Source organism: Trachurus trachurus (assembly GCF_905171665.1).
Source record: "Trachurus trachurus genome assembly, chromosome: 2".
Lineage (NCBI taxonomy): Eukaryota > Metazoa > Chordata > Actinopteri > Carangiformes > Carangidae > Trachurus > Trachurus trachurus.
The window spans coordinates 6,911,158-6,931,251 of record NC_139914.1 but is presented as its reverse complement, the minus strand read 5'-3'; the positions used below and the strand labels follow the sequence as shown (position 1 = coordinate 6,931,251).

The window sequence follows — 20,094 nt, the reverse complement described above, 5'->3', positions numbered from 1 at the left end:
AATTATTGTCTGCGATCTTCCACTTCTGTAAAGATAATCTGCTTACCACATAAGGAGCGAGTCATTTTTTGCGATAAGGTTACTGGGTGTTGATGATAAAATGAGCTTCAGCAACTGAGGTCACCTTTGTAACAGTGGCTTTTAGCGTTGCTGACGCAAGACCACTTCCTTCTGCCTGGAGCTATACTTATGGTTTCACATCCGTTCTGTGACTGCTCCAATGTATGCACATATTTGCGCACATTGTCTTCTTGAGCTAATATGCTATCTGTGTGTGTTTTCTGCATGTGCAGGAGAGGGACAGGTACGCCTATAAGATCCACCTGCCTGAAACAGTGGAACAGCTGAGGAAGTTCAACGCCAGGAGGAAGCTGAAGGTCAGCAGAGTGTGAAAGTTGGAGACATCTCTGGATTCAGCAAGATGAATATCAGAGATTCAAAGAACCGCCTACTCCCCCACATTGTGCATTTGCTCCTTATCACTGACCCAGATCACTGTTTGTCATAAGTCTTCCAGCGATTTATCACAGACAATGTCCTCCTAACAGCTCAAATACAAACACAATACGTCACAACTCAGAGGCTTGCTCTGATAGGTGCACTGTCCTCATTCTGTATCCCAGGGTGCAGTGCTGGCTGCTGTCTCCAGCCACAAATTTAACTCCTACTATGGCGACCCCCCAGAGGAGCTCCACGACTTCTCAGAAGACCCCACCTCCTCAGGTAAATCACTCAGCAGTTTGAGGGAGGAAAGAAGCGAATGAGGTTTACGTTTCAGCTGTGTCATGGTTTGGTAGCGGGGAGTTGCACAAACTGATTTTGAATATTTAGGTCTCCCTCCCGTCATGTGTCATTCAAGTTCAAAGATGAAGCACTACAACACATATCTGCACCAGAGGCCATTCACTTTCTAGCCCAGTTTCTATTCTGACAGTTTCTATTCCTGTGTCTGAATGCGACCTGCAGTCGTCTGAGTTGGAACTTCCTCTGTTTAAGCCAAGCCAGATGTTACACAACGGCGTCACTTCCCCGTCTCGGTCACAGACTTTCACTTCCCTCGATAAGAAAACAGCCGACTGTACCCGTCGGTCGACATCGGCACATATGGTCCACCTATGCACTCGTCTTAAACGGTAGAAAGCGAGCAGAGCCACCATGCGATCCGAGCGGCGAGCTAAGCTTCGGACATTTCCAGCTCAGTGTTATAAGCGGCCGCTGCAGCCAGATAGGCCGGGGTGTGTTTTGTTTGTGCTGAGGCTGGCAGTCTGCTGCAGACGTGCTTCCCGATGACTGGTTTCTGTTTGCATCAGGGCACCTGACGCGCTGCCGGCCGCTGACTCGTCTTTCGTAGTAAAAGCCCGCAGCAGCTTGGCAGATGATTCACAGACCTGATTGCTTCTGACAGTTTTCTCACTCTGTCGACCCCCTCCCTCCCTCCTTCACTCCGGCCTAGTTTTACTCTCTACCTGCCCTCACGTAGCCAGCTCTCTCCCTTCTTTCCTTTGGTTTCTCTCATCAAGAGGTGTTAAACTCTGTAGCTCCATAGTTGCATAAACCTCCTCTAATCTCTGCTTCTTTCTTTGGTGTTGTTTTTCTTACGCTGTGCTGTGTAGGACTGCTAGCTGCCGAAAGTACGTATCACCCTCCCTGCCTGCAGAAACTTGATGCTTGATATTATCATCATCACCAGCATTGTCATCTTGACATCCTCACCTGCTTTTAGTTGCTTTTTCTTTTTGTTGGATGATGTGGCTCCTACTTCTCCAAAATGGCTTCCTCTGTCTCCCTGTCTTCTCTACGGTCTCCCTTTTTTTTTTTTTATAAAAACCCATTTGGTTCGACAAATGTGCTTTTATTCCAAATTCTTCCCGTTGATCTGCAAAGACGACCCCCGCGCACATCTTCATTATTCCAGCTGCCTGAAGCTTTGTAAAAAAAAAAAAAAAAAACATATCTAAAAAGTATAATTGCTGATTGCTTTCTAATGACGTGAACAAACCCAAAAACCTTGGTTACGAGGATAAAAGGCTCACCTGTCACAGTGTCCTGGCTGTCAGCAGGATTATCTGTCATACTGGGATTCCCCTCAGAGCTGTGCATCTTGAATAGGCATGCCGATTAGAAGGCAGCAACCCATTTGGTCAGGGTTAGTTGTTTGGCTGGTTGATGGGTAATTACAAATGCAGAGACGCATCTCAGCTTTCCGTGATTAAACAAATACTAACACGAACGTGGACATGGATGACGATCAACAAAGGGAAATGCTTATATTTAAAACAGTAGTTGTAAACAGACCTGTGACAAGGTTTTCCCAAAGTTAATGATGAATGATGATCAATAGCATGTTTCCTTTTTAATGTTTGTTCTTCATTCACACAGCAACAGTTTAATGAAAGTCTCATTTCTTCTTTTATTAGCACAGTTTTGTCATCTTTGTAATTGGCATTATTCCCTCCACGTCCATCCTTCATCTCTCATTCCAGCACTTTCTTCCTAGAGTTTCTTGTTAACCAAATTCTTGTTGTTCTACTCAGGACCAGTGCAGGATTGTAAAAAAAAATTGAAGGTTGGAGTAACCTCATATTTATGAACTCATGTGGAAGTTTGTTTTGCGGCGGAGGCCACGGAAGACTGATTGTTTTCATGTAATATTACCACATAGTGCTTCTAAATTCGAGTGAATCACCCACTCATGTCTAGATGAACTTTACAGTGCACCACGCTTAGAGCAGAGAGGGGAAAACACTTTGTCACCACAGCTCTCCATCCTTTCAACACCCCACTTGAAGTTTGTATGTCAGATCTGAATTTCCTCTTTACTTATTCCACTGTATATTTGATCAATTTTACACCTGATAATATTCTATTTAGCATTTTCTTCTGGGGTGCATTGCTCCTGTCCCATCATCCACACTCTGACTTTTTGAAGTGACTTTCTTCTGATGTTGTATTGATGCCATGTACCGCTGTTTCTCTGGTTTTGCTGCATGTGTGGGCGATGCAGCAGGTACTTGAGGGGTTAAATTGATGTGGATATTTGTGTGTGTGTGTGTGTACTTTCTGTGTTTTCCGTTGTGCCGTCTTATCGTCTGTGATTATTTTGGTGTCGTCTGTGGTCTTTTGTTGTCTTCGTTTGCCCGTACTTGGATGCGTACCGGGGCCCGTCTGTCTCGTGCAGTGTTTGCATTGTGTGTCGTGTCGTGTCGAACGTTTGCGGGGATTGCTCGGTGTGATCGTGAATGCTTGCGAAGTCGTGATCAAGTCTGCATCTATTTTGGTGAATAACTTTTTTGCACGTGTGCACGTAGGGGCAGTATCGCAGGTTTTGGACAGTTTAGAGGAGATCCACGCGCTGACGGACTGCAGCGAGAAGGACATGGACTTCCTGCACAGCGTTTTCCAGGATCAACACCTCCACACCTTGCTAGATGTGAGTAAACGGGACCTACTCCTCTCCCAGTAGGCGCTGAGATGACTAAAGACTGGGCTCTGTACTTGTTACACAGAACACTCTTGGTTTTTGTTTTAATTTAGCACTTTAGCACACCAGTTTAAGACAAAGCAGCCGCACACATCCAGTAAGGCAGGTGCTGGACTAACAAATGACTATAATAAACAGAAGAAAAGTCTGCACACTTCAGCTCCCTTTTCAGTGCATTTATTTAGCACATCCAACAAGCTATGTTTCGAGCCACATGCTCTTCTTCAGGCTTAAGACATGCCTATGACAGACGCTATCTTTTTCTTTTTTATCTGCCCCGAGGGGTCACATGATAGGTCACATGATTGGAGAAAACATTTTTAAATTTTAAATATACAAACAACAACAAAATAATTCAGTGAACATCTATATAAAGTACCAGTGATAAGAAAAAGTAAATACTAGAACAGAAAAATGAAGCACTTTGGCCTCACATTGCCCCCAACAGTTTTACAATCTGAAAAGGAGACATATTGTAAACAGAGAAAGAGGTTGGGTCTCATATGTTTGATTGAGACAAACTAACTACAGTACACGTTTTTGTTTGTTGTTTCAGCTTTATGACAAAATCAACACCAGGTCGTCTCCCCAGATCAGAAACCCTCCCAGCGATGGAGTGCAGAGAGCCAAAGAGGTGAGGAAGCCGGCGATCGTGCTCCTATAATCAACGAAGTGAAAACCAGTTCTCAGCACACACCGCCCCTACAAGTGCTTATTTGACCACTGCAGATGTAACAGTCTGTGATTTCTCTTGTGCATTCCTGAGATTCCTTTCTGTTTGTCTTGGCTTTTTCCTCCACCAGGTACTGGAAACCATCTCCTGTTACCCAGAAAACATGGAGGCCAAGGAGCTCAGGAGGATCCTCACACAGCCACACTTTATGGTAAGAAACGTTAAACACACAAGCTCTGCCTTTTTTGTGAGCGGGTAGGGTCGTTCCTTACGTGCACATAACACGTGGTTATTGGAGTGTGAGATTACAACCTACTGTGTCAGAAGTAGGGTGTTTTGGCAAGCCGCATAACTCCCTCGGCCGCAAAGCTGCTTAGCACCTGAGCTCGCCGAGCCCTAGGACCGAGAGAGACACAGAGACAGAAGTGTTAAGAGTAGCTGGAGGCAGGCACGGTAAGTTTTGCGACTAAACGCACCCGTGACGGGCTGAAGAATTTGGGAGGACACCAATTCCCTGATAGTGAGGCAGAAGACATTGGCAGCGGTGGATTTCATGGAGAGGTACAGCATTTTTGGAGTCTGTATCTCCTGTGGATAAAAGACGGGAACCTGGTTTTGTAAAATAACAATTAACTGGGAAAGGGCTGCTTTTTTTGCCCCTAGGAAACCTGTTTAGTAGTTGCATGCTTAGTGACACTTCTCAAACTGTGAGTCAGTCAATCAATGTTTACTTGTGTAGCACTTGTATAGTACATCCAAAATGGTGGCTAAAGGATAAAAAAAGATAAAAGATGGGGGTGGGGGGCAACAGAAATGAAAGCATGCATTGAAAGCACAAGAAGAAGATAGAGAAATGGGTGAAATGTTGGCATTGCTGATCTTTGACACACCCAGGGTTTTATGTAATCCAATTAGGCCACCGTGCTCTCTGACCAGACTTAATTGTGCTACATCAGTCTTGCATGAGCATCATTTCACCTTTTCCTGAGCAGTGTACGATTTCGTTAACAAGGTAGATGTTGAAGGACACAGCGTTCCTGTTAATTTGTTGGGTACTGAGTATTGGCATGTGCAGATGCTTCTGTGAATATACTTTTTCAGCAGTGTTGGCGTTTTTCACCTTAGGCGAAAAGCCCATGGAACCGGCCGTCGCTATGTGTAATTGGCTCACACAGTGGCACTCTGAAGAGCAGATTTTGATAATTTGGCAAATGCCATGAGTAGACACATTAGTAGTAAAAACACACACAGCGTGTCAGTGACACGATTAGCGGCCAAAGAGGAGGATTACCATAAGCCCCCACTATCCCTGCTCATACAGCGATGCGCGTTTGCAACAACCTGAACCTTCCTCGTCACTGGGGTGCACTAATATGATAAAACAACAAGATGAGAGAAGGAGATAAGTGTTGTTGCTTTGTTAACCTGCTCCACAGTCCACCTGCATGAGAGGAATCTGATACTTTGAGGTGTGTTTCAAGAGTCTTGTCTCATTTGGGTCCATCCAGGCTCTGCTGCAGACCCACGACGTGGTGGCCCATGAGGTGTACAGCGACGAAGCGCTGAGGGTGACCCCTCCGCCCACTTCGCCGTACCTGAACGGAGACTCCCCGGACAGCACCAACGGAGACATGGACCTGGAGAACGTCACCAGGGTTCGCCTGGTCCAGTTTCAGAAGAACACAGACGAGCCCATGGTGCGTAGACAAATCAATGATTCTTGACAGTTGTGGGTTTTTTTTCACTTAAATTTTTATTCAGAATTGTTCCTTTACAGCTCAATTAATACAAGTAAATAAAAAAACAAAACAAGCACATGGGAGTCACTATCAAAGCAATCAAGCAGTTGTGTTTTGAGTTGCTTTTGGTGTAGGACAGGATCATAATAGAAAAAGTTATGTGAGATTACAGGACTGCATGTTAAAGCACGCCTTACTGTGAGATGTTGTCACTCAATGCTTTATTAATTTTCCTCAAGGGCATCACTCTGAAAATGAACGACCTCAACCACTGTATCGTGGCCCGCATCATGCACGGCGGAATGATTCATCGACAAGGTGAGCATCCATTCATTGTGCTTCTGTGATGAGATTATTTTCTGAAGATAAAGCAGAGGGGGGAGTTTACACAGTGTTGGAAATAAGTAATTTTCTGCTCTCATTGGATTATTAGCTCAACAGCCTCATTATTTGTCCACTTTAGGGACTCTGCACGTGGGAGACGAGATCCGAGAGATCAACGGCATCAGCGTGGCCAATCAGACGGTGGAGCAGCTCCAGAAGATGCTGGTTAGTCAGTTGTAGTCTAGATCGACTATGAACTCTGTCAACGCGTTGTGTGTGTATTCAGATGACCCCAAAACTTACTTTGCTCTCTCCACAGAGGGAAATGAGAGGAAGCATCACCTTCAAAATTGTCCCAAGCTACCGATCGCAATCCATGTGTTGTGAGGTCTGTACAGTATAATTATGACATTTTCCTTTGCGGTCACACGACACAGAGCCTGAAAAAAGTCTTTATTTTTCATTCACAGAAAGAGTCGCCGGACCTGTCACGACAGTCCCCCGCCAACGGCCACGCCAGCGTCACCAGCTCCATCTTGGTACGCCTCTTCACCAAGACACATGACATGATGTTGCATTGACAGTCCCATCAAACATATGTATACTTGGGTTGACTTTTCCCACCTTTTCTTCCAGGACCTGCCGTCAACAATCCAACCTAAGGGGCGCCAGGTGAGACGGAGTTTGCGCCGTCACCACACTTATTCATTTTCAGCATGTCACCGACGGCCCGGTTACAAGAAAACAAATCAGCATGTTTCTCCATTCCCATTGTGTGGCTTTCCTTTGTCTCCACACTGAAAGGGAGTCCCACACACCCATGAGCAATCAAGCACACGGTATACACACATTTAGATCGATCAGATGTCTTCAATTTGGTGCTTACTGAACATATGTGCGATTGGTTGTCAATCCCCGTTTGGTGTCCAATGAGGTCATGTGCCCTTGGGAAGGCGGAGTGCAAAGGTGCAGTGTTCTTGCCTCTGCACTAAGTGGCAAAGCAGCTCAACAACTCCATGTGTTTGTCTACAAACTACAACAGTTGCAGTCTGTACATTTACAACTCTTTTACACACATGGGAATTGTCCAGTCATCAGTCTTCTCTATGCATGCTTTGTTCTTCAGCCACACTGACACAACAACTACATGCACCAACAACACTTGATGACTCCACAATTCCCCATCTGCAACCCAAACATGTTGCAGCATTCAACTTCAACATGACAACTTGGAACTTTACTACTGGAACTTTACTATACATGGCGCTTGGACTCAAATTGCTTCCTAAACATGTGTGCCGCATGCAACTAAACTTACAACTTGTTTCACTTCTAGTTCAATGCTGCAACTCAGTTTGCTCTGTAAACACTTGTGGAACAAACGCATGGACTTGTTGAGCAAAGTGTACCACTTACCACGTGAAGCGCATGGCAGCCGCCGCCGTTAGCCGCTTAGCTCAGGCTGCAAAACAAGACAGACAGGGAGACAGAGACGTTAGACAACAGTGATACAACTAAAACCAATCAAATCGCTCAAACAAATACAAACCTGAAAACTCAGACGGAAAGGCTCTGGTCTAACCCCCCCCTCCCACCCCCACTGCACTTCAGTTTGTAGACACTTGAGCAACAAGCACATGGACAGGCATGCCAAGTGAAGCACCATTTGTTAGCAAATAGTTAGCAAGCAATTGGAGTAGGACTAAAGACAAATAGCACACAGGGGGAAGACACAAAGGAATTATGTTGAAACAAACACAAAAAAGTAATACAGACCTGAAAAACAAGACGTCAAGAGTCTTCCCCTCCGACTGGCAGCCTGAATGACGCTGTCGCTCCCAGAGACTCTGCTCTTATACCGTAGCTCAGGCTCCTCCAGGTGCTGCCACCCCCACTCATCAAGCACAGCCAATGATTCAGCACCAAACTGGGACATCTGGCCCTACCTGTGTGAAACACACATGGATCAAATGCAGTAAAAATGGACAAACATAGATCCCTCACACACACACACACCCTTTCCCACTGCATGATGTGTGTGTAAGCATGTATGTGATGCTCTCAATCCTGTAGATCTCCAGATCTGCTATCAAAGACAAATTGTCCATCAAGGTAAGATAAGTTCAAGTAGACCCAAACTCCTGCCACCCCCCACCCCCCCCTCTCATAGTGGTGTCTAGATCACGCACTAGACTTAGTCTCCATAGATGTGTGTGTGTGTGCATAAGCTTTGCACTCAATAGACACCTCACCCCTCCCGCAGCCAATACGTCCTTCGATCGGTTTTGCCCTGTGCTTTTTCCTGTTCATACGCTCTTGATGCTCCCTTTCCTGTCCACCTATCAGCTTTATCTACCAGCGTTGTTGGTTTTTCCATACAGTGGCAAGAAAAAGTGCAGGAAACCTTCTGCATTTGTGCTTAAATTGATCACATCTTCCACCCCAGTTACATTTTAGAACAACTAAAACTGTTTTGCTTTTGGCCTGGACCATACAAACACTGGAGGTTGGAATTACATTCAACTTAGCAGCATTAAGGAATCAAAAAGCCTTACAGCTATTTTGACTTATGAAAGTAATAGAATTCAGTTTTGTGGCCACTCTGAGAAAACTACAAAACACAAACACCGACCTAAAAACATTGCTGTCTTGTCATAGGTTTTAAAAGACTAGAATGCTTCTTGGAAAAAACATGCAGCATTATGCATGATTTAAAATAACAGCACCAAAGGAGAGTAGGGCCAAAGATACTGTCAGCACAAGTGCAGGAGAAGCTGGGCAATTCAGCAGCATAATGATGTGGAACTAAATCCACCTTCTGGAGCCTTAATCCAGTAGAGATGCTGTGGAATGACCCAAAGAGAAAAGTGCAAACCGCACACACCGACATATTGTCTGGATGGCAGCCTCCCAAAGCTCTGCTTTGAGCTTTGGGGGTCACTTTTTTTGCACCAGGGCTACACAGTTTACTGACTGTGTCTGACAAAAAATCTAAGATTTAAAATGTTTGTTCTACTTGCAAAGACATGCCAAATTTGTCTGTCTGTTTTTGAATATGATGATGAAGGTCAGATCAGAAACTCAGGGCTGTTTGAACAGGTTCACACACTTTTTCTTGTCACTGTATATTCTGGGATTGCAGTTTGGTTCTTTACTCCGCTCTCTCCCGCCCTTTCAGATTTACGTACGAGCTCAGTTCGAATACGACCCGGCCAAAGACGACCTCATACCGTGCAAGGAGGCGGGCATTCGCTTCCGGGTGGGCGACATCATTCAGATCATCTCCAAGGACGACCACAACTGGTGGCAGGGAAAGCTGGAGAACACCAAGAACGGCACGGCAGGCCTCATCCCCTCGCCCGAGCTGCAAGAGTGGTGAGTGGGATGTCAGAAATGTACAGTTGTATCTTATGTTGGATACGCAGAAACTAAAGGTGACGCATTCTGCTGCTAAATCCTCCTTAACTGTGGTTTAACAGTGACCATGGATTAAACTTCATCATGTTAAACAGGAATGTGTTACTCATCCTAACCCATGGCTGCTATACATAGATTTCAAACAACAAGAAGCTATCAAAATACACTTCAACACAAACTACATCCTCTAAAAGTATTATACAGTCTCCTAACCATTCAGAATTTATTGTATTACAAATACTCACTGTCAATGTACAACTGCATCTGATGTCCACATACCCGTGTCGTCTCCAGGCGTGTGGCATGTATAGCGATGGAGAAGACCAAACAGGAGCAGCAGGCCAGTTGTACCTGGTTTGGAAAGAAGAAGAAACAGTATAAAGACAAGTACCTGGCTAAGCACAACGCAGGTAAAGCATTCCATGGCTTCCAAGAAATCGTGACTCATCAAGACGTTGGCTGAATTTAGATATCAGTATAGAGTTGTGCCAATAATAAATAAGGAAACGATAGCGTCGCCTATTGTGTCTCAGTGAAAACCAATGTTTTGCACCTTTGTAAGCCCAGTATGTCTAACTGCTGCATGCCTGTGGCGTTTTCCCAACGACAGACCTTTCCTTCCGCTGTCTGGATTCTGCCTCCTCTCCAGTGACTAACTGTGTTGCAAATAACAGCTTTTGATGTGTATAATTTCTGTTACGGTGCTTCAATTTGTCTTCTTACTTGTTTTTTAATTAACCCTTCCGCTCCAACCCTTTGTCCATATTTCATGCTGTCTCTTACCCAATGACATGGCTGCATGTAAGTAACTCCAGACAGATGGCTTTCAGCTTCTGTGTTATTCTTCCTCCTCCTCCTCCTCTACCTCCTCCTCCTCTCTCTGCTTTTATACTTTGTCTTCTTCCTAATGTCTCCTTGACTTTTCGGTGACTGCTGCTTTGTTAGGGTTGTTGTGAGACGCTCTGCCGTGCCATTAGCTGAGAAATTCAAACAAACAAGGTGTCGGTCGACTTAAAATGTTTGGCTTCTGTCTGATCGAGGTTAGTCTGAAAAAGCAGCTCCAAATACCCGCTTCAGGCTTTTGACCTTGGTTGGGTCTGCTTAACGGCCTGTGTACATTACAGTGTCCTTTCAGTTCATTTGAATACATCAGAGGTTTTTTTGTATTCAGAATATAAATCTGGCCGGGGAGCCTGAGCTTAATTGAAGCCACAGGGACAAAACATTGGCTCATTGTGGCGTCTGTACGCTCGGTCCGACACAACAGCCCCAACATAAGCCCACCTTTGTGTTATAGTACTGTCTTTTTGTTGAAAACATTTTACAGGTGGTTGTTGTACACGTAAAAACTAATTCATTTGAACCACTGTATTTAATCAATTGCTGTCAAAAGACACACTTCTACACATAAACTCTACAGTAATGCCTCGATGAAGGAGGATTTCATGCAGGCCTGTGTTAACTCTTACATACACCTGAGCAAAGCTAGTCGACATTGCCTCACAATTCACCTTTGACTTGCATCTGCACACATTTTTTGAGAGAAACACATTTGCATACTTCAGATTTTCCCTATAAGTTGAATCTAAACCCTTTACTTAACACAATGCACTCTGGACAGTGCTGTGCAAACCTAACGCTTCTCCTCTGCCCTGCAGTGTTCGACCAACTAGATCTGGTGACGTACGAGGAGGTGGTCAAACTGCCGTCGTTCAAGAGGAAAACGCTGGTTCTGCTCGGTAAATAAGACAGTGATTGAAGTTTTCAACCATTAGAATAAAATCACAAAGCAGGAGACGGTGGAGTCCAGCTGAGAGCTTCTCTGACTGCAATCTGACACAACACAAAACGGCACTACTCAATGAACCTGCCAAACACCAACATGCACATGCTTTACAAGATATTGGAAGGAAACAAGGATCTAGATGCACTCAAACAACTCAACTTAATCTTAAGTGGACGCAGAAAATGATGAGAACAAGTTTACAGATGTAGGATCAAGGTGTTCTCGTGAACAGCGTCTAACTCCATTTCTGTGGTCCGCAGTTGTCTGTTCTATGTATAGATGTTAAAAATGATGAGCAGCTTCACATGGGGCCTGGTGAAAACATTCCTCCTTGCTCTGTGCCAGGTGATGTAACTACATGCTGTAAATCTCTGAGCTACTGTTGCAATTTGGTGCAACGGCTCGGTCCTCGCATACACACACTTTTCATTCAGTTCTCCTCTGAAATCTTCATCACCCTCCGCTGGTGATGGCAGGTCTGTTTGATTTTACTCTGTACATGCTGGATGGATTTCTTTCCTGTGCATGATGACAGGTGGAAAACACTGTGGTCTGAACACCCACAGTGGCAGCCATGCCTCCTCCTTACACTGGTTGTGAAACAATAAATTGGTAATATTGTCTATACACTATAAAAAAAAAAAATAAGACAGGATTTTTCCTACAGAAGTGGGACCATGTGACATTTGACATAGGATCAGAACCTGTGAGACAGAATCAGCCACAACTTTTACATTTCTACATACAATGCTGACGATTGTGTAGAGCCCGTCTCCTCAGCTGTAGTGTCAGATACACATTGATTAACCTTCACCACAGACAGCGTAACCACCGTCACTGTTTAAGCCGCTACACACAGAGTAGAACATCTTGTTATCGTGAGGAGAAGGCGCTCTAACTCTGAGGGCAACACGAGGGAAGCTGCTCAACAAGCTACTAATTACTTTACACTGGAAGAAGTTTAACTACAGCAAAGTTACCCCAGGGACAAACCTCGTCTGGTTACCTCAAGATACTTTACAAAAGTGCTTAAAACTGCCTCAAAAAGGACACAGAGGGGATTATAATTGATCAAATAATCCATCTATACACCGACAGACATTGTTGAACAAGTCAAAGCTGAGAGGCCACTCTTTCTATTGCTGCATTCACTGACCAAGTGTATTTGTGTTGATTCAGGTGCACATGGAGTTGGTCGGAGGCACATCAAGAACACGCTCATCACAAAGCATCCTGACCGGTTCGCCTACCCCATCCCTCGTAAGGAGACACGCACACAAACACACACACACACACGACTACGGCTCATATTAAAACACAGATTGTGTTATGTGAGTTTCTGACCTGTCCGTCCGTCCGTGTCCCCGCTCAGACACGACCCGCCCTCCTAAGAAGGACGAGGAGAACGGGAAGAACTACTACTTTGTCTCTCACGACCAGATGATGCAGGACATCAGCAACAACGACTACCTGGAGTACGGCAGCCACGAGGACGCCATGTACGGAACCAGGCTGGAGACCATCAGGCAGATCCACGCGCAGGGCATGATCTCCATCCTGGATGTAGAACCACAGGTAACAGAAGATTTAACAGTAAGCACACGAAGAAATCTCAGTCTCTGAATCATAATAATCTAACTTAAATAGTTTGATTAGAGAAGAACGACTACATTCTACTCTCTGTCTCTGTGTTTAGGCACTAAAGATCCTCAGGACGGCTGAGTTTGCTCCCTACGTCGTCTTCATCGCAGCTCCCACCATCACTCCCGGCATGACGGAGGTACGTTCACAACAACTCTCCTGTTCACTTGACTTTGTTTGCTCCTGCTCACTAACTCAGTCACGCTTGTGTTTGTTCACCTAAACACTTTCTGATCTTGGACTGTTAACAGGAGCAAAAAGGGGGGAAAACCTTTCACATTCTGTGGTGTTTATCGTCCTTTTTGCCGTCTCTCCCTGCACGTGTCCTGTTTGCTTTAAGTGTGTTTGTATTTTCTTTGGCATGCCTGTTTTCGTTTGCGCTTGAGGTTCCAAAGTGGTGCAGGAAACTGACTGTAAGTACCGACTAAACGCTGGGATCTCAGCTGATGTTTGTAGAGCAGTGTGGCCCCTTTGTGTTTGTGTTGTCGTCGTAGCTGTCTGGCTTTGTCCGCTCTTGTTCCTCTCCAGTTCCTCTAATTCTCCTAATAATCCTCTTTAATTCTGTGTTTTCTCTGCGGCGCCGCTTCACGCCTCGCCATCTCCTTTGGCCTGACCCTACCTCTCCCTTTCTCCCTCCCCTCCCTAATTCTAAATATATGCGAGCAGACACAAAGTACAAATGCTGATTGAACTCCCTCTCTCTTGTCGCCAGGACGACTCTCTTCAGCGGCTTCAGAAGGAGTCAGAGATGCTGCAGCTGACCTACGCGCACTACTTTGACCAGACCATCATCAACAACGAGATCGACGACACCATCCGCCTGCTGGAGGAGGCCGTGGACCTGGTGTCCACCACCTCCCAGTGGGTCCCCGTCTCCTGGGTCTACTGACGTACCGTCCACGGCGATTAGCTCCATCACCCGCGGATACTTCACTTCAGTCACGTCTCTCTCATCGCAATCATGCATCTCTGTAGATAAACTGTTGTTGAAAAATAGGGAAATGAAGAAACTAATAACTCTGACACCTCACTACAGAGACTCGGTCCTGCCCCGGCCCCCGTTTCTCAACAGCCTCAAAGGCCTATTGTCGTGTACATATATACATATATATATATAAATGAAAAAAACAAAGTGAATATGGTTCTGTGCTCATATAGTTGAGGGGTGGGGAGCGGAGGGGCAGTGTGGTAGATATTTTGTACTTTTCTTTTGTAATCGACAGAGGGGTGTTAATATTGGAGGCAATAGTGAGCATGACCATAAAGCAGTCTTATGTGGATGCCTGTGTGTGTGTTGACCTTTAAAGGCACTTCTCGTGGTACTCTGTGTCCCCTCCGACCCCCCCCCCTCCCCGATTTCCTCGGCCCCTGTGAAGAACAGGCCGATCTCTGAAGCACATTAGAAGCTGCTATAGTGGTGACAAGTAACTCCCTCAGCTCCAAATCTAAGTTTGAGTGAAGCAAAAAGCACAGAAAACTTGGCAGTTTCTCCCCTCCTTCCTCTTCCTCTTCCAGCCCTTTTATTTATTTCACTGGCCCTCTGTGCCTGTCAGTCTGTCGAAGGAGCACACTGCATCCCTCTACGCTGTCTTTCCTGTGTCGCTGTAGCCCGTCGTCCCCCTGCTTCCCTACCCCGGCCTCTGACGATCTTTGTTTACATCTCAGTTTGCACAAAATGGACAATGAAGAAGACGTGTGCTGCTGCGTTTTCATCATCGCGCAGCGTTCATTCTGCCTGGCCTGCTCTCTCTCCGGCCGCCCTCGCCCCCTCTCCCTCCCAACACGCCGAGCCCCGGCGGCGGTCGATGGATCTGGACGCAACGGGCCACAAAAAAAAAGCACCAACGCTAAAAAGAAGAACGAGGCTCCTGAACTGAAATAGAAAATAATAATAATAAAAAAATAACAGAATAAAAAACTAACAGGAAAGAAGAAAAACAAACTGCCTTATCAGAGCCTCGGGAGGAAGTTGGTAACACCTATGCACACCCCTGGTCTCTGCCTCGCAGACTGCCACACCATCCGTTTTCTTCTTTCCTGGCGCTCGGCGAGCCGCTCTTGTTAAGACTCAAGTGTGTGTGAGTGTGTGTGTGTGGAAGGGGAGGGCCGAATCCAATCTTAGAGCCACCATTTTGGAATTGTTAACTGTTGTCTTTAAAAAAAAATATAAGGAGTATTCTTGTTTTGAGGGAGAGAAAAATAACTAAATTTTGTGTGTAAATGTTTCAATGGTGCGTACGTCATGAGTGAACTACCAAGAGCCAGTGTATATTAACCCTTAAAAGAAGCTCGGTATGTGACATAACTTCTTCATGCTTTACCGGAAGCGGCACGACGGCAACTCGGTGCGTGGAAGGAGAGAAGGAATTAAAAATATATTTAAAAAATGTTTAAAAAAAAGATCCAAAAAGTACAAACGGTACAGAGCTGTGTGCCGTGGTTCCTGCTGTGCCACTTCATGTAAAGTGTTTTCATTTCAAGTCCTGTGTAAATTACCTCTGCAAATGACAAAAGCAGCTCTTCTGTATGAAATGTTGTTCTTTTTTGTTATTTCATTTTTAAAAAAAATATATTTCCTTTTACGTGTTTAAAGTAAACCGCCTCGTCTTCCTTTGTGTTTCAGACTTTACGCATGTTAATTAGTTTGTATAATGACTTTGTCCAACAGGCACAAACAGCATAGAAAGTTTTAAAAAAAATACTGTTTGCAAAACAATCAGAGAACGTAGCTCTGGTGGATTTCCCAATGATCCCTTTTTAATGAGACGCTCAGCAGCTATGACTATGTAAATCTACGCTGCGTTCAATGTCAAGCCCACGAGGAAAGCATAATGAAGGTCCTATAACATCGCATTCTCCTCATAAATAACGCAACATCGCATTGTTTACTGTTTTCATAATTTCTGCCTTCTTTGAAAACTCATTGTGATCCTCTTCCACTAGCGCGGCTCCTTCAGACAGCTGCCAGGCTCCGGTTAAGTAACGCAGCCGGGAAACCTAATAAACTGATTTCTGTTCACGGTTCTTCAAGGAGAGACGAGCATCTGGTCATTAAAAGAGGATTGTGGAGCCTCGGTGGGATCTGCTCAGGGTTTACTTGTTGAATCCAAGGCCTGTGCTGCTGAGTCGCCCTTGAGATCGATAAACTAATACGTAATTACAAAGGGTGCATGTTTATGTTTTCGAGCCATTTCATTTCATTTGTTCAGCCTTTACAGTTGATCCTGCTGTAACTTGTGCCACCACAAACACCAGGCTGTCCTCTGCCAAGCAGCCTTTTGACCTTTGACCTTCTGGATATAAAATCTCATCACTTCATTATATCATTAACAATCCAACCAGATCATCTCTTCCTACGAGGGGCTGTCAGAGTGAAATATGGCCAAAAAGAACACTGTACAAAACATTACAGCTAAACAACAGCACTGTGTAACACACAATGTTCAAACAGCTGAACTAACAACTGTAGATCAACAAGTCATTCTGCTTGAGCACAATCTTCCACCTGCTGCTGCTCTCTGAAACTGACCAGGTGGAATTTCCTACAACATGAATGTGGACGTTTATCCTACTAAACTTGTACTCAGAGTGAAGGTCAATACATCTAACCAGAAACCTTCTGACCCTTGGATTAGAAAACAGCTGTTAAAACTCACTATCATTTAAAAAAAAACATCCAGTTTTTCTGGCTTATAAAAAACCTGACAGTTTGGAAATACAAGGTTGTCAAGGTGCTGCCGGTCTATTAAGGACAAAACATGACAGAGGTATAAATAGATAAATCAATGTAGAAATGCAGAGCAGTTTTTATTACCAACATTATTTTTTTTTTTGCATTTATTCACATAATAAAGTATTTATTCATTTCTACCTCTGTCATTTGCCCATGCACCTGCTGTCCTGGTGTCAGACCCATCAGTCCTGTCAGACACTGACAGCTGACAGACGGGCCTGATGGAAGAACTCGGTGCTAAATGGACCGAGGAGTTTGTCGACTCATCTCGGAGCCTCTGGTCACGCTGCAGCGCTGCTCTCTCTGCCGTGTGTTTTCTAAAACATCTCTGAGCGTGTGCTCTGGTTCTGAAGAGCGGATAAGTCGCTGACATAAATTGCTTGTTTTGAACTGAGGAATCAGGAGAGGAAGGAGAGGTCAGCGGCCGCTTGTCTCCCTGTGATTCACTGGATATTGGATTTTCTTTTTTCTTTTCTTTTTTGCTTGGACGTTACCTGAAAGACGATACCTGTGTAAACACTGTAGCAGCTTAATAGGAGCTTGTCACAGCTTGTGATTTTCAGGTTAATTACATGCACACTGCTGCTGCTGCCAGGTTCATCAGAGTTCAGAGATGAATAGAACTTTTTGAACAACAGCTTTTCTACAGTCTTTTCATTTCCTTCACATTAAGCTTTGAATTTAAGAAACAATCTGCCACTGCAGAGCAGAAAGACTGAGCTCTGGCTTTTTAACACTAACAGTCTTCTGGTGATCTGGCTATAGACACACCTTAAACAAAAGCAGATCCAGTTTCTATGTGTTGACTCAAGGACTGGAGCTTATTAATGATGAGCAAAAGCCTTCACAGACAGCCCTGACAGAGAAACTAAAGGATCATAATGGTGAAAACCTTTATAAAAAGCGTCTCCGTCCTTCACAGGTCTGAGTGATATTCATTCCATTTACATGACCTTTGTATAATCTTCTTGTTGCGTCTGTGTTTGAGGCCAGATGTATATTTTCTGCTGTACTTCGTTACTATAGAAACAGGTTCTTGTATAAGGACAGAAACACCTGGCCTTGTCAGATATCTCTGCTCCGAGCTCAGCTTTTCATCTCTGCCTCCGCCGCTCGGCCGCCCTGAACCGGACCGAGCTGCAGGTGAGGAAATGGAATCAAAATCCAACGGCTACAAACCTCAGTGGATAAAGGATTAAAAAAAAACTGCCCTTCACAATGAGACAAGAAGTCAGCCGTCTGACTAAAGCTGTGTGACACTCAGACAAAACGTCTTCAAGAGCAAACGTCTCAAACGTTCCTCTTTTACAATTTAGCCGACAGTGAGAGCAGCATCACTGTCGTCTGCTGCAGGCGATGAACCACCAACCACTTCAAAACTCTTTTCAAAGTTACATGTGGTTCAGGTTTGTCTTCTAGATGTCCCTCGGGTTTGTGGGGGTTAAATCAGCTGATTGGCTGAACATCAGAGTGACAGAAGTCATGACTGCTGACATCACATCTCACACCAACACGAGTCCAATCTGCAAGACTCTGCAAGGGCTTTGTCTCTCATTACAAACAAGCACCCTATTATATCCAACCAATACTTCAATATATTGTACATTAAGTTAAGAGCATAAATAAGGAAGGTTATTTCTTAACAGAATCAGAGTAAGGACTTTACATATTAAGCTGAAAAAATACAAAGATCTAGCAAATACTGTACACCAGTATTACAGAATAACTAGTCTTTTATTTACACCTTTAAATACCCAAGGTAAGTGCAAGGTCTCAGCACACCTGAAGATACAGGTGCGTAAGAGGGCATAACCCAAAATACAAAGATCAGGAGAAGCTCCCGCACACTGTCTCACTCTCAGTTATAGTTTTATTCAAGCAACGTTTCGGTCAGTCAAGTGACCTTCATCAGGCATATCCAAAAACCCAAAATTTAAGATACAAAGTCTTCAAAAGCCCAATTATGCTCTAAAAAAAAGAAGAAAAACGACCCATAGTGTCATATTTTCTCCAAAACTCTTCCCCAGTCTGACACTGATGTTCTCACTGCTGCATGCTTTTATTATAAAACTACTGACCGGACGTGTGTGTTGGTGTAGCTATTCGGGGAGGGTCGGTGTCCCATGTCTACTGTATAAAAAAGATGATAACCTGAATCAGACTCATACGCGGTGAGGCGGCGGAGGCAGCAGCATCATGTCTAGTGAGGAGGCGGCGGCGGCGGCGGCGGCGGCGCAGAGCAGCATCCTCTACCGCCTCCTCATCACCGGCTCTCCGCGCCGAGCCCCCCCCGCGCTCCGGCCCTGCTCCTGCGCCTCCAGCAGGACGCTGGTGGCCACGCGGGCTCCGCAGGTGGTTTTCAGAGCGGCCTCCGAGGTGCTGCTCAAAACCTTCCGCTTTGTGAAGAACGTGCCGTGTTTTCGGGGTTTACCGGCGGAGGACCAGCTGCGGCTCGTGCGTAAAAGCTGGGCGCCGCTGCTGCTGCTGGGCATGGTGCAGGACGCGGTGCACTTTGAGACGGTGGAGACGCAGCAGCACAGTCTGCTGCACAGGATCTTAACGCACAGCTCAGAGCAGCAGCAGCAGCAGCAGCAGCGCGCACACCCAGAGGTGCAGGACCCCGGGGTGCCCGTGGGTGACGTGGAGGGGATCCAGATGTTTCTGGTGAAGTGCAGAGGACTGAAGATCAGCGTCAAAGAGTTCGCCTTCCTGAAGGGAGCCGTTCTGTTCAGCCCGGGTAAGAGTCACAAGAGGAATACTATCTGATCCCTGAATGCACCACAGCCTGCACTGCTCTATATTATTATTGTATATCTGTTGATTAGCAGTTATGGATCAATATTTACTTTTATTTATTCTGATTTATTTTCATTAGTTCATGTTTAGACTATACATGCTGCAAAACTTTAGTTTCTCCTTGCAAATCATACAGTTTATAAAACTAATTATCAATAACTACAACAGATGTGGCGCCATTGATACAGATGTGAGCTGTCTAAACAGCTGGATCAGTGTAATCTAACCGGCCCTGGTCTCTGTCCTGGTCTCTGTCCTGCAGAGGTCACGGACCTGGAGTGTCGCGAGTATGTGCAGACGCTCCAGAGAGAGGCTGAGCGCGCGCTGTACGAGCACGTGAGGACGGTGCACGCGGGCAGCGCTGGCAGGTTCGGCAGGCTGCGCGTGGTCCTGAACAGGCTCCGGTCCACGGACCCGGACTCGGTGGCGGGACTCTTCTTCAGACCCGTGACCGGCGCGAGCAGCATAGAGGAGCACGTGCTGGCGATGTTTTATGAACGGTAG

General features: G+C 45.3%; 2 protein-coding genes across 8 annotated transcripts in view; both read left to right on the top strand.

The window, feature by feature from the left end:
- The window catches only part of LOC310999877 (peripheral plasma membrane protein CASK-like), a 35,539-nt gene extending 19,895 nt beyond the window's left edge, over window positions 1–15,644 (top strand). For 2 of the 7 annotated variants that reach the window (XM_083990477.1, XM_083990474.1), the window contains exons 9-27: window positions 294–377; window positions 624–723; window positions 3,309–3,430; window positions 4,038–4,115; window positions 4,285–4,365; window positions 5,663–5,851; window positions 6,133–6,211; window positions 6,357–6,442; window positions 6,537–6,605; window positions 6,688–6,756; window positions 6,854–6,889; window positions 8,291–8,329; window positions 9,396–9,592; window positions 9,929–10,044; window positions 11,293–11,373; window positions 12,600–12,680; window positions 12,793–12,995; window positions 13,117–13,200; window positions 13,774–15,644. In XM_083990477.1, the coding sequence (XP_083846603.1) occupies window positions 294–377; window positions 624–723; window positions 3,309–3,430; window positions 4,038–4,115; window positions 4,285–4,365; window positions 5,663–5,851; window positions 6,133–6,211; window positions 6,357–6,442; window positions 6,537–6,605; window positions 6,688–6,756; window positions 6,854–6,889; window positions 8,291–8,329; window positions 9,396–9,592; window positions 9,929–10,044; window positions 11,293–11,373; window positions 12,600–12,680; window positions 12,793–12,995; window positions 13,117–13,200; window positions 13,774–13,950 (1,971 nt within the window). In that variant the 3' untranslated portion in view covers window positions 13,951–15,644. Of the gene's footprint in view, window positions 1–293; window positions 378–623; window positions 724–3,308; window positions 3,431–4,037; window positions 4,116–4,284; window positions 4,366–5,662; window positions 5,852–6,132; window positions 6,212–6,356; window positions 6,443–6,536; window positions 6,606–6,687; window positions 6,757–6,853; window positions 6,890–8,290; window positions 8,330–9,395; window positions 9,593–9,928; window positions 10,045–11,292; window positions 11,374–12,599; window positions 12,681–12,792; window positions 13,014–13,116; window positions 13,201–13,773 lie in introns of all 7 variants that reach the window. The other 5 variants (XM_083990475.1, XM_083990473.1, XM_083990479.1 and 2 more) reach the window with 3 other exon arrangements.
- A 3,346-nt stretch (window positions 15,645–18,990) lies between these two features.
- LOC310997956 (nuclear receptor subfamily 0 group B member 1-like) lies at window positions 18,991–20,094 on the top strand (the record flags this gene model as incomplete). Its single annotated transcript, XM_083987815.1, has 2 exons — window positions 18,991–19,531; window positions 19,853–20,094. 2 exons carry the CDS (start codon window positions 18,991–18,993, stop codon window positions 20,092–20,094), a joined length of 783 nt encoding a protein of 260 aa, XP_083843941.1.